The sequence below is a fragment of the Pelophylax lessonae genome, assembly GCF_965119305.1.
Source record: "Pelophylax lessonae genome assembly, chromosome: 1".
Lineage (NCBI taxonomy): Eukaryota > Metazoa > Chordata > Amphibia > Anura > Ranidae > Pelophylax > Pelophylax lessonae.
The window spans coordinates 721,376,135-721,388,523 of NC_138768.1; the positions used below are offsets into that span (position 1 = coordinate 721,376,135).

At 41.9% G+C, this 12,389-nt stretch overlaps 1 protein-coding gene across 1 annotated transcript in view; it reads left to right on the forward strand.

Moving 5' to 3' along the window:
* The window catches only part of CYP4V2 (cytochrome P450 family 4 subfamily V member 2), a gene marked incomplete at its 3' end in the record, with an annotated part of 234,682 nt that overhangs the window by 182,918 nt on the left and 39,375 nt on the right, over positions 1-12,389 (forward strand). Inside the window, exon 15 of the mRNA XM_082243745.1 lies at positions 424-614. Within this exon, the coding sequence (XP_082099871.1) occupies positions 424-614 (191 nt within the window). The remainder of the gene's footprint in view (positions 1-423; positions 615-12,389) is intronic.

Genomic DNA, 12,389 nt, shown 5'->3' on the forward strand with positions numbered 1-12,389 from the left:
TGTATATGGAACATAAAAGCATTTCAAAGTATTTACCATTCAATTAATTTGTATTGACACAATAAATCTGCTTGCAGACAGCACACATTTATCACCTTGTCTATTCATTGTTACAATATTTGCTGCATATATGTTTTTATTAAGGGTGACATAAGCATGACGCAGGGGGTAATGGGGAAGGGGGAATAATATCACACTAAAGCATAAAAATAGAAGAGATATAGATGACTCATATGTCATGCAGCAGACTGAGAACATTCACTGACAAGTTTTCACACTGTATGATTTCTTACACCTACAGAATGCAAACAACACTGTAGAAGTATTGAAAATATCATCCACATTAGAAATAATTAGCAAACAAGTGGGTTTCAAAAAGTGAATTTGTGATTTTAACTAAAAATGTATTTTTAATATTTTTAGCACAGGAGAAAAATGGCGTTCCAGGAGAAAAATGATAACCCCAACTTTCCATTTCACCATTTTGTCAGAATTCTTGGAAGTCATGAATGAACAGTCAAGAATATTAGTGGAGAAACTTAAGAAACATTTGGATGAGGATGCTTTCAACTGCTTCATGGATATTACCCTGTGTGCCCTGGATATAATATCTGGTAGGTTATGGGGTCCTGGTGAGATTTTGTAATTTAAAACCAAATTCTACATTGTATATAAATAGGGGAAGGGTTGAAACCTTTGTCAGGTGTCCCCATTTAGTCCATTTCCCCTATTTCCTTTCCTGGTGGCAAAGATCAGAGGGACAGAAAGTGAGAGCAAATCTCTCCAATTGTACCAGAGTCAACAGTAAAACAATTTTTAGTTTTTTAGAGAATCTTGGGAAGGTTTTTTTTTTTTAGTTCCAGTAAACCTTATCACTCTAGTTACTTGTTCTGGTGTCAGAGGAACTAAAAAGCAGGGGTAAATTTTAAAATGGGGACAGAAAACTGAAAATTTAATATGAAATACTGACGGCAATTTTCCTTTCCTGACGAGCCTCCATGTCAGCCTACCACTGAGTATGCTCCGGCCATACCCCCACCTGCTGGACTTAACTCATAAATTTGACTCCCTCACTCAGGCCAGCGTTCCATAACCAGAGTTGTTCTGAAAGTAAAAGTACAAGTACTGTGTTATGTAGTTTTTAAAGAAAGAAGTCAAAAGTTTGAACATCATATTGTTTATTACTTCAAATGCAGCTTTTATTTATACATACAGTAGCATTTATTTTCGTATGCGCTGATAATACACATGTTTTGAGCTTCATGAAACCTGGCAGTGGTAATTTTTATAATAGTAACGAGTAACTATGCAGCACAAAAAAAAAATATTGGAGTAGAAGTATTGAAATCATCGAAAAAATGTAGTGAAGTAAAAGTGGAAGTAGGAGAAAATAATTCTACTCTAGGAAAGTACAGATACCGCCTTTCGGTACTTAAGTACAGTAGTGAAGTAGTTCTATTTAGTTACTATACATCTCTGTCCATAACTCAATTTCTGCACCTGGGTGGGAGTCTGTGCTGACATGGAACTTGTCAGGAAAGGAAAATTGCGGTATTTGATATTCAATTTTCTGTTTTCCTGACAGCTCCATTTCAACCTACTAATGGGAACTAACTATCCAATCAGGGTGGGATAATGCGGAAACAAAATAGAGTTAATTATAGCCTCAGATAACCCTTTTGCCAAAATTAACAGTTGTCAATAGTTGACAGATCTATGTGATAGTGAGAAATAAAGGTTTGTATGGATGATTAGGTTGCCGCCTTGCATTTTGACTTTATTGAGTCACTACAGACTGCTGCCCAGAAGGTTGAGATGCTTCTTGTGGAGCATGCTGTTATTTCTACCAAAAGGGCTAACCCCCTATCCTTATACGAGATAGGGATCACTTTTATAATCCAAGAACCAACCACTCGAAGATCTGGCCCCCTTGCATGAACCTCTGGGAACCACAAACAGGCAATCTGATGTCCTGATAGTTGGGGTAGCAGTGTCTCCCCGACATCAAAGGACTTAACTTTTTGTCTACTTCCAGATGAAAAGTAGGCAACACGATTTCTTGACTTAGATGGAATCTTGGGGCCACTTTTGGAATAGAATCCAGCATCAAGAGCAGAATAACTCTGTCCGTCAGGAAGGACTTATGGGGATCTTTATACCTTGGAGCCTCCAACTCAGAAACCCTCCTAGCTGAGGCTACTGCCACCTGGAAAGCAGGTATTTCCCATAGCGACAATCATGGATTTTTGGAGCAGATAGGTAGTTGAATATTATTGTGAGGTCCCATGTAGAAATGTGGGGGCTCTGGGAGGCCTTAGCTTTACTACGGCCTTAAGAATTGAAGAATCAGAGGTCCACTGTATCTTGCTAAGGGCTGACGTGGAAGAGATGTATCCTTTGAGTATGTTTGCGCTCAGGCCCATGTCTAGACCTTTTTGAAGAAAACCGAGGACAAACTCTTGCTTCCGTGGAGAAAACTTCTGATGTAGCATATTCTTGGAATTTTGTTGTATTACTATAATTAGAATTTATTATATATAATTTATGTAAATTATAATTTTTTTATTATATTATAATTTATTATATATCATTTATTATTGTACTATAATTTATTATATATATTTCAGACTTTGCTGTAGACTTTGTTCATGCTGCTCTTCCATGCTCTCATGAGGGCATCTACCATTCTCAAAGAGCAACCTAAATCCACGAACCTTAGCCTATTAAAATCCAGGCCTCCAGAGCTGGATGGAGAACTTGACCTTGTGCCATTGTCTGGAAACTGAGAAGATTTGTACTAGGTGTCTGTGAGATTAAATAGTTTGGTACATTTCCACTGTTGAAGAGAAACCCCTGGAAAGGGTATCTTCTCCACTGAGCCACTCAACCCCAGGACAGGAGAGACCATGGTCCCAATAGCCACCAGGCATGCAGATGCTAACAGATGAGGAGAAACACCAGGACAATTAAGTACCTTACCACTGGTATGTTCTCTAGCAGCAGAGAAAGACATACTTTGAAGCTTCTAATTACAGAAGGACTGTGTAGGGGTCAGATGACCATGTTCTTTATTCGCCAACTGCCAACTCAGACATTTATTGTGAGGCAGGATCCAGACTATCCACAATCACAGAACCTTGCTGTCAATTTAAGCTTCATTTTCTATGACCAAATGTAGTGAATGAGTACTTCCTTGAAAGCCACATCATCTTCTAATGGTAAAGTATTGTACCTGACCAATCCCATAAGGGACACCCCGACCAAAAGGTGTGACTCCAAACACTGAAGACCTTCCTCCTAACAAGGGCATAACTTTGACATCTGCTGTAAAAACATGCTTTTTGCTCCATTCTTCTAGCATGAGTCGTAATACAGTCACCATAGGAAAATTGCAAAATGGTCTTTGGAGGCACTTGAAATACTTTCACTGCTTTCCTTCTGTCTTAAGGCAACTCACCAGCCTTACAAAAGAGGGGTCAAACTGGATAAAGGTCATCCTGATCTGAATCTTCTTTCTTTGGAAGAGTCTAAAGAAGGTTGGTTGGCCTGAGAAAGCTCTTGAGACCAGTTGCTGGTTTTGGAAGAAAAACGGGACCTTTCCAGAATAGATGACTCTTGCACAAGGGGAGTTCAAACCACTTATTTAGAGTGTTTTGACCACAAATTTTAATAAATTGTGACAACCTTCTGGTCCTCGTCATCTTTATCACTGACCGCTTGAACAAAGCACGATTCATACAGTCATGTTCATCCGCTTTTCCCTCTTTGGAAAAGTCTGAAAAGGGCTGTTTGCCTGGAAAGCAGATAGGCACTGTCCCCTACCTTTTTTGGTAGCGCTGATCTTTATTTACACCTCATATGCCACCCCAGAGACCAGCAGAGGTATTCCCTGATAGACAATGCATTTAGCATGTGAACACAGGAACCACATCTTAGTGAAGCAGAATGGACAGCCCAAGCTTTATATGAGCTAGGTAGGAGATGTGCCAATTTCCTGGATCCTGTCCCTTCACAGGGTGAGTGAAAGCAACTCCTTTAGTGTGTTTTGACTATGTGTTTAATGAATGTGGCAGCCTGTTAGGTGGTATCACCTTTATCTTTGGCTGCTTGAACCAGGCAAGATTCATACAGTCATTTTTACCTGTATCTTCTCTTTGGAAGAGTCGGAAGAGAATTGTTTGCCTGGGTAGGCTTGGAGACTTCTCATTGCCAGAATAGGTAGCCCCTTTACAGCATAAGTGGAAACACTCCTTTAGAGTGTATTAACCACATGCTTAATGAATGTGACAACCTGTTAGGCGTCGTCATCATTATCCTTGGTTGCTTCAACAAGGCAACATTCTTGCATTCATGTTTATCTGTATCTTCTCTTTGGAAAAGTCTGAAGAAGATTGCTTGCCTGGTAAGGCTTGGAGACTGCTCGTGCCAGAATAGCTAACCCCTTTACAGGGTGAGTGGAAACACTCCTGTAGAGTGTATTGACCACGTGTTTAATGAATGTGACAACTTGTTAGTTGTCGTCATCTTTATCCTTCGCTGCTTGAACAAGGCAGCATTCTTTCAGTCGTGTTTTTATCCGTATCTTCTCTTTGGAAGAGTCTGAAGAGGGCTGTTTGCCTGGGAAGGCTTGGAGACTGCTCATTGCCAGAATAGGTTACCCTTTCATAGGGTGAGTAGAAACACTATGGCCCACATACAGGGCTTGCTTGCCTAGGCATGGGTAGCACAGGCCCATAATGCCTGCCAATCTGGAGGCACTCACTGGCAAGAGCACATAGTTCGCATCCCATACACCTGAAAGAAAACTCTTACCTTAACGGTGCCCTTACCTTCTTTGCAACGACTGGCTAGTAGGATGAGGTGACACTCATGGCTTTGAAGCAAACTGGCAAAAAGAAATACTATACAAGGAGGTAACAGTACACAGTTTTACTGCTTGCTGCAGAAGGACTTGTTTCAGTAAAAATCAATCCTGGACATGCAGGGATACTGAGCAAGTCTAAAGAAGAACTCCTCATTAGTAATAATAATATAACATGTACAATGCTACCCAAGTCATCTGGTAACTTAAAATAACTAAGATGTTTAAAAGTTACCCAACCATGCCAGCACATTAACCACTTTTACTCCCTTCATGACCAGGCCATTTTCTGTTATTTGAAAAATGATCAATCCTGATGTATTAACTGCCTATCTCATTTTTTGAGGCCCTAAAATGCCAGGATAGTACAAATACCCCCCAAATTACCCCTTTTTGGAAAGTAGACAGTCCAAGGTTTTTAGTAAGAGGCATGGTGAGTTTTTTGAAGTTGTAATTTTTTGTCACAATTGTTTTGAAAAGTAAGACATTTAATTTTCTTTTTTTCACAATCTTTTTTAAATACTGTCACCAGTGGAGTGCAGAATTATCATACGACTGATGTGGCGGTGATCAGGGACTGGTGACAAAAAAATGATGTTAAAAAATATATATATAAAGAATCTCACAAAAGTAAGTACACCCGTCACATTTTTGTAAATATTTTATGATATCTTTTCTTGTGACAACACTGAAGAAATTACACTTTGCTACAATGTAAAGTAGTGAGTGTACAGCTTATATAACAGTGTAAATTTGCTGTCCCTTCAAAATAACTCAACACACAGCAACAATTTTCAGATCCTCAGAGAGTTTTTTTGCCATGAGGTGCTATGTTGAACTTCCAGTGACCAGTATGAGATAACACTGTTATATAAGCTGTACACTCACTACTTTACATTGTAGCGAAGTGTAATTTCTTCAGTGTTTTCACATAAAAAGATATAATAAAACATTTAGACTCGGTTCACACTACCGCGACCATAAGTCGCCCGATGACGGAGCGACTTTTTACCTCGATTTTACCGCAACTTCAGCGCGACTTGTGAATTATTTAAAGCAACTTATATGATAGACGACTTTGTATTTGGCCAATCAGAATATGATGTGTTGTGACCTAATTCCCCTTTTCTGTTTTTTTTTTTACTCATTTCCTCATTGCCCACCAGTGCCACGTATCAGTATCCACCAGTGCCACGTATGTGTCCACCAGTGCCACTGCCCACCAGTGCCACGTATCTGCGTCAACCAGTGCCACTGCCCACTAGTGCCATGTATCAGTGTTAACCAGTGCCACTGCCCACCAGTTCCACGTATCAGTGTCCACCAGTGCCACTGCCCACCAGTGCCACGTATGTGTCCACCAGTGCCACTGCCCACCAGTGCCACGTATGTGTCCACCAGTGCCACTGCCCACCAGTGCCACGTATCAGTGTCCACCAGTGCCACATATCAGTGCCACAAATCAGTGTCCACCAGTGCCACGTATCAGTGCCACAAATCAGTGTCCACCAGTGCCACATAGTGCCACGTATCAGTGCCACAAATCAGTGTCCACCAGTGCCATGTATCAGTGCCACGAATCAGTGTCCACCAGTGCCACATATCAGTGCCACGTATTATTGCCACGAATCAGTGTCCACCAGTGCCACATATCAGTGCAATGTATCAGTTCCACGAATCCGTGTCCACCAGTGCCATGAATCAGTGTCCACCAGGGCCACGTATCAGTGCCACGTATCAGTGTCCACCAGTGCCACGTATCAGTGCCACGTATCAGTGTCCACCAGTGCCACGTATCAGTGCCATGTATCAGTGCCACGTATCAGTGTCCACCAGTGCCACTGCCCACCAGTGCCACTTATCTGTGTCCACCAGTGCCACTCACACAGACCAGGCAGAGATATATATATATATATATATATATATATATATATAGAGAGAGAGAGAGAGAGTATATAGGAACTGTAGGCATGGCTGCAATGTGGGGAATGCCTGGCTAATTTTCCTTCTCCTTCCTGGAAAGTCTGATAACAAGTCGCTTGACAAAAGATAAGGATCCGACTTGGAGGTTGACTCCCATTGAAATCTATTGGCACAAGTTGGATACAAGTCGACTTGAAGTAGTACAGGACCCTTTTCTGAAGTCAGAGCGACTTCAGTAGTGCATATTAAGACGGCTCTCATTCATTTACATTGCATTTGTTATGACAAGCGACTTGGGGCGACTTGAGGGCACACAAGTCGCCTGACAAGTCGTGCTAGTGTGAATGGAGCCTTACAAAAATGTGAGGGGTATACTCACTCCCTGTCTGAGGATGACCATTTAAAGTGGATCATGATCCTGCATACTGGATATACTCTATAGAAAAAAGCCTAATAGCTGGTTTATAATCTTACCAGCCATTCCATCTGGTGAGTCAGTTTGGGGTGATTTGTGGAAGCAGCACACAGGGTGTTTCTCGGCGCACACCTTTGGTTGAAGATTGGCTGATACAGATATTTATTCTTTGCACTTTTTTGCACTTTATTGGCCTTTTCTTGGGACATTTTTAACCACTGATGTCTTAATTTTTAACAATGATGAATTTTATGTTGATTGAATTTTTCACTTTGTGCTGTATTTTTCCTTTTTTATATTGGTACTGCAGCCTGCTGCCTGCTCTCAGTTAAAGTACCGTGGGCAGGAGGCAAATAGTTAAAGGAAATACCCTTTAGCACTTTTACTGAGGCATCAAGAGGCAGCAAAAAACACTGCTTTTCTTTGACGCTTCATAAAGAGCTATAAGAACGCCAGAACACTGCCAATGGATGAGAGCACTGATTGGGAGCTGATCGGCAGACCTTTTTCAGTCATGCACCATCGTCAAAAGCCACCTGACCGGAGCTCTAGAGTTGTTGCCGGTGCTGGGCAGAGGCTTATGGCACTCTATCCTGATGCCAGCACTTCTGTTGGTGACCCCACATCATCCACTCCAGCTAACTATTGGGGAGGGAGGCCGGCTTCCTCCACTCCCAGACAGTGGATCTGCTGCTGGGGAGGGGGGGGGCACCTGATCTCCCTGGTCCTTGGCCTGCAACTGGGGAGAGGGAATGGCTTCCTCCCCTCCCTGTATCTCAGACTGCTGCTGGAGAGTGAGGATAGAGGGCAGAGGTCTTGGATCCTCTGTCTTGTTGTCAGCACTTCAGCTGGGCATTTGAGCTTCTCTGCATTGGCCTGTTGCTGGGGAAAAGGGCTGCCTGTCTTTGCTCTCTGGAGCTCCGGAAGTAATGTGGGTGCTTGGCAGGGGTCAAGTTGTGCTCTGCCCTGATGCCAGCTCTTCCACTGCCAGCTCTTCCACTGGGAAGCAAAATGAAAAGTCAGTTGCCTCACACAAATCTTCTAGGGCCACTTGTTTTTGTAGGCAGAGGTCAGCAGTGCTCTGCTTTGATGCCAGCTCCTCTGCTGGAGGCTCACTGGGTTGTTCCTCCTCAACAGAAAAGTATATTAAGTCCTCACTCTCTGGAGCTGGTGGCTGGGGATAGAGGTTCACCATCTCCTCTCCCAGGTGCTTGAACTGCCGCTGGGGAGATGAGGTGGCTGCTCCATCTCCCATACCTTCATCTGGCTGCTGGGCAGACACCTTCCTCCATCCAAGCTTGTCTTGTGCAGAAACAGGTTCGTCAAGGTGAGTCAGCCCTTGCTACATCCAACATAAGAGCTCCACTTCCATAGCTGAAGTGGGCAAAGCACACTGTTACTCTGCCCCATTGCCGACACTTCAGCTTTGATTTCAGAGCTGTTGGCTGGTACTTCCTGATAGTCCCAGGCAAAGGGAGCCCAGCCCAGCTACTGAGCCGAGTCAAGCAGCCATCTGTAGGTGATCTCCAGCTCCCATTCCTGAATGGAAACTCCAAACCTTCCTGTGCCCAGAGCACTTCCTGAGATGTTCAGCATCCGGTCTCTGTACTCCATGATTTCCTCCAAACGCCACTCCAGATCACTCCTGAAGTCAGGGTGCTCTGATAGCCTCCATTACAACAGCCCCAGGCCACCATAGTCAAAGACTTCTGTCGGGCTGTCGTCTGCTGTCCAAGAGCACATGGGCTACATGCCAGCTCCAGCCCTATCTCTGCCCAGACCTGCCTGTGTAACTCAGCTGTCCACTTCTTATGTGGTTTTTCCCAAATTACAGCACTTCATTCGGCAACCAGTACCTTTCCTGGATGAAGGGCAGATTTTTTCCCTGGTGGCGCTGCTTGTGCTTTAACGCTTCCTTCCAGAGTTGCTGCTGGACAGAATCATACCATTTCAGCAGGACCTGCACTGACACTGGTCCTTTGTGCTGCACCCACATCTCTTGCAGCCTCCATCCGAATTTCTGTTCCATGGCGGTTAGTATCTGTACCGCTCCTCTTCTGCTAACCGGACCTCAGATCCCAGTGGTGGTTTGGATGTTCCAGACTGCAGGAAGCATCCCAATGCTTGCCACCAAATGTGACAAACTGCCTGGCTCTCGCCTGGGTACTCCCGCCAAAATACAGCTTCCTCCACTCTGGAACCAGGAACCAGGTAATATTGCTGAGCATTGTACCCAAGAACTAGATGACACTAGCTTAGGTGCAAACTTGAACTGACTTTATTGTAAGTTCACACAAAATTTATACCACACAAAATCAGATAAGAGCTTGATCACACTATCCTAAATAATGCAAATTTTAAACAGTAACATAATCAGTGCATCTATGAGTTTATCCAACGAACAGCTAACATAAAAATAAACAGTATGCTAATCAACCGCTAGGCACCCAGACAATGCTTTGATTAATCTGGGAGTCCTCCGCAAGCAGTGTGTGGCAACAAGCCCACACCTGAATACACAAAGTACATTACACATGATGTCTCTCAGGTACTTGTGTAATCTGTCAGCTAGAAAAGTCATCATAAGAAAAAGTGGAATTAGTTTATTTTCGCCTTCGCTCTCAGTGGTCATCATGTTGTTGTCTATCAATAGAGAATGATCTGCTCTCTCCATGGGATTAGAGGCGGGACTAAGCTCTTTACCATGCTTTGACTGGGAGAAGCAGACACAATTCCCGGTCTCCTCCATGGGCCATAATCAGTGGGTAGAAGGATAGCCCCTAGTCCCCTTAAAAAAACCCTGTCCTGGTTGGGTCTGTCACAGGCCTGGCATCTTTACTCAGAATTGTTTTTTTTTTTTTTTTACTTTATCTTTACCTGTTGACCCTGCCAGTAAGTGATAGTTAGGGGGTTGACACTAACAGGAGTGCCCACATTTGTCAGTTTATGTAAAAGCCTTTATCTCAAAAAGGAAAAAAATATCACTGCAACCAGATACAAAGTGTTATTTGGAGTCCAGCTTTAATTTTCTAAGTCAAGTCCAATTAAATCTGCTAGTGAATCTAAGACTACCCTCTCCCCAGGCTGATAATGCTGCTGTCTGAAGGTGTCTCCGTTGTACCTCCATCTAGACTGGAGGCACTGAGAGGTATTACCCACCCCCACCAAAAAACATATATATATAGTATATTACAGCTTATTCATTTTTAAATGTTGTGCTGCATTTGTTTTCTTTATTTAGGGTTTTTTTTTTACCTGTATTTTCACTTGGCGATCTGGCCAGTAAAAGACTTCCTGTCCTAATGTGTATTCACTCCACTGGAGGAGCAACGTAAACCTCTTTTGGCAGTGTTTAGTGATAGATGCACAGATTGAGTTTTTTATGCACAATGCATGTTTAGACCCTGTGCCTGAGAATCCAATGTTCTCGTGCAGATAAAAGGCACAGATCAGCTTGCAAAATTCTATGAGGGGCTAAAAGCTGCTATGGCTTGGATTGGACAGGGTACAGAGTGATACAAATGTCCTTGTCCCTATATGCCTTGGGACAAATTCAGACTTCTTGCATTCCAAGAATTTACCCCTGGTTGCATACAGTCCTAAATGTTAGGTCCACTCAGTACACCATTTAGCTCTGTCCAGCTGCAGCAGCTTTCATCCTCTCATAGACTTTTGCAGGCTGGAAAAATGTGAATTTACGAAAATACAAAACTCTAAGCCAATGAGGCCAAATGCTTAGTGTGCATGAGGCTTTAGATGGACTGGACTAACAAAATAAAGCCTAACACTTTTTAAGTAGTTATAGCAACAGTTTTCTTTCTTTAGTAATAAAGGTTTTACATAAATAAAAAAAAAAAGCTGACTGTTGTAAGCACCCCTTTCAGTGTTAATTGTTTTGGGGTTTAAAACCGCTTCAAAACAAGAAGTGGGTTGCTGGCTGGATGACCAGGTGAAAATAATGAAAGAAAAAGCCTAAAAACAGAAAATGAATACATTTATCATATTATAGGATTGGTAAGCTCCAATGCATTAAATTTCTGTTTGGGGGTTTAGTTTTAGTTTTAAAAAAACTGTCAGTATTCAAAAATGCAGATTTCTGCGTTTTAAATAATTTGAAGTGCAGTGGACAGGTTTGGTTTTTTTTAGACCCCAGATCCCTCCATAAAGAGTACCTGTCACTGCCTATTACTATCACAAGGGATTTTTACATTCCTTGTGACAGCAACAAAAGTGATCATATTTTTTTTTTTTTAAGGAACTGTGTTAAAAATAAAAATTAAAATGAAATAAAATAAATAGAAAAAAAAATTGAAAGCGCCTCCGTCTCCTGTGAGCTCGTGCACCAAATAAAAAGCATGTGTAAGTCGCGCCCGCAAATGTAAACGGTGTTCAAATCACACATGTGAGGTACCGCGATTGTCGGAGCAAGAGCAATAATTCTAGCAAGAGAACTCCTCTGTTGCTCTAAACTGGTAACCGCTAAAATTTTTTAAAGCAATGCCTACAGAGATTTTTAAGTACCATAGTTTTTCGCCATTCAATAAGTGTGCGCAAATTTAAACCATAACATGTTATGTATCTATTTACTCAGCGTGATATCATCTTTCACAATATACAAACAAATTGGGCTAACTTTGCTCTTTAGTTTTTTAAATTCAGTGAAGTGTATTTTTTCCCCAAAAATTGCGTTTGAAACACCGCTGCGCAAATACTGCGTGACAAAATATATTGCAACGACCACCATTTTATTCTCCAGAGTGTTTGCTAAAAAGCATGAGGCATACATTTAACCCCTTGATCACCAACAGTGTTAACCCCTTCCCTGCCATTGTCATTATTACAGTAACAGTGCATATTTTTAGCACTGATTACTGTAGTAATGTCACTGGTCCCCCCAAAAGTGTAAAAAATGTCAGTTAGGGGTCCAATCTGTCCGCCACAATGTCGCAGTCCCACAAAAAAATCGGAGATCGCCGCCATTACTAGTCAAAAAATAAATAAATAAAAATGACAAATCTTTCCCATGGTTAGTAAACGCGATAACTTTTGCGCAAACCAATCAAAATACGCTTATTGCGATTTTTTTTTTAACCAAAAATATGTAGCAGAAAAAAAATTGGCCTAAAATGTTAAAACATTTAGATTTATAAATTTTTTTTAGGAATGTTATATATCAGAATGTGAAAAATA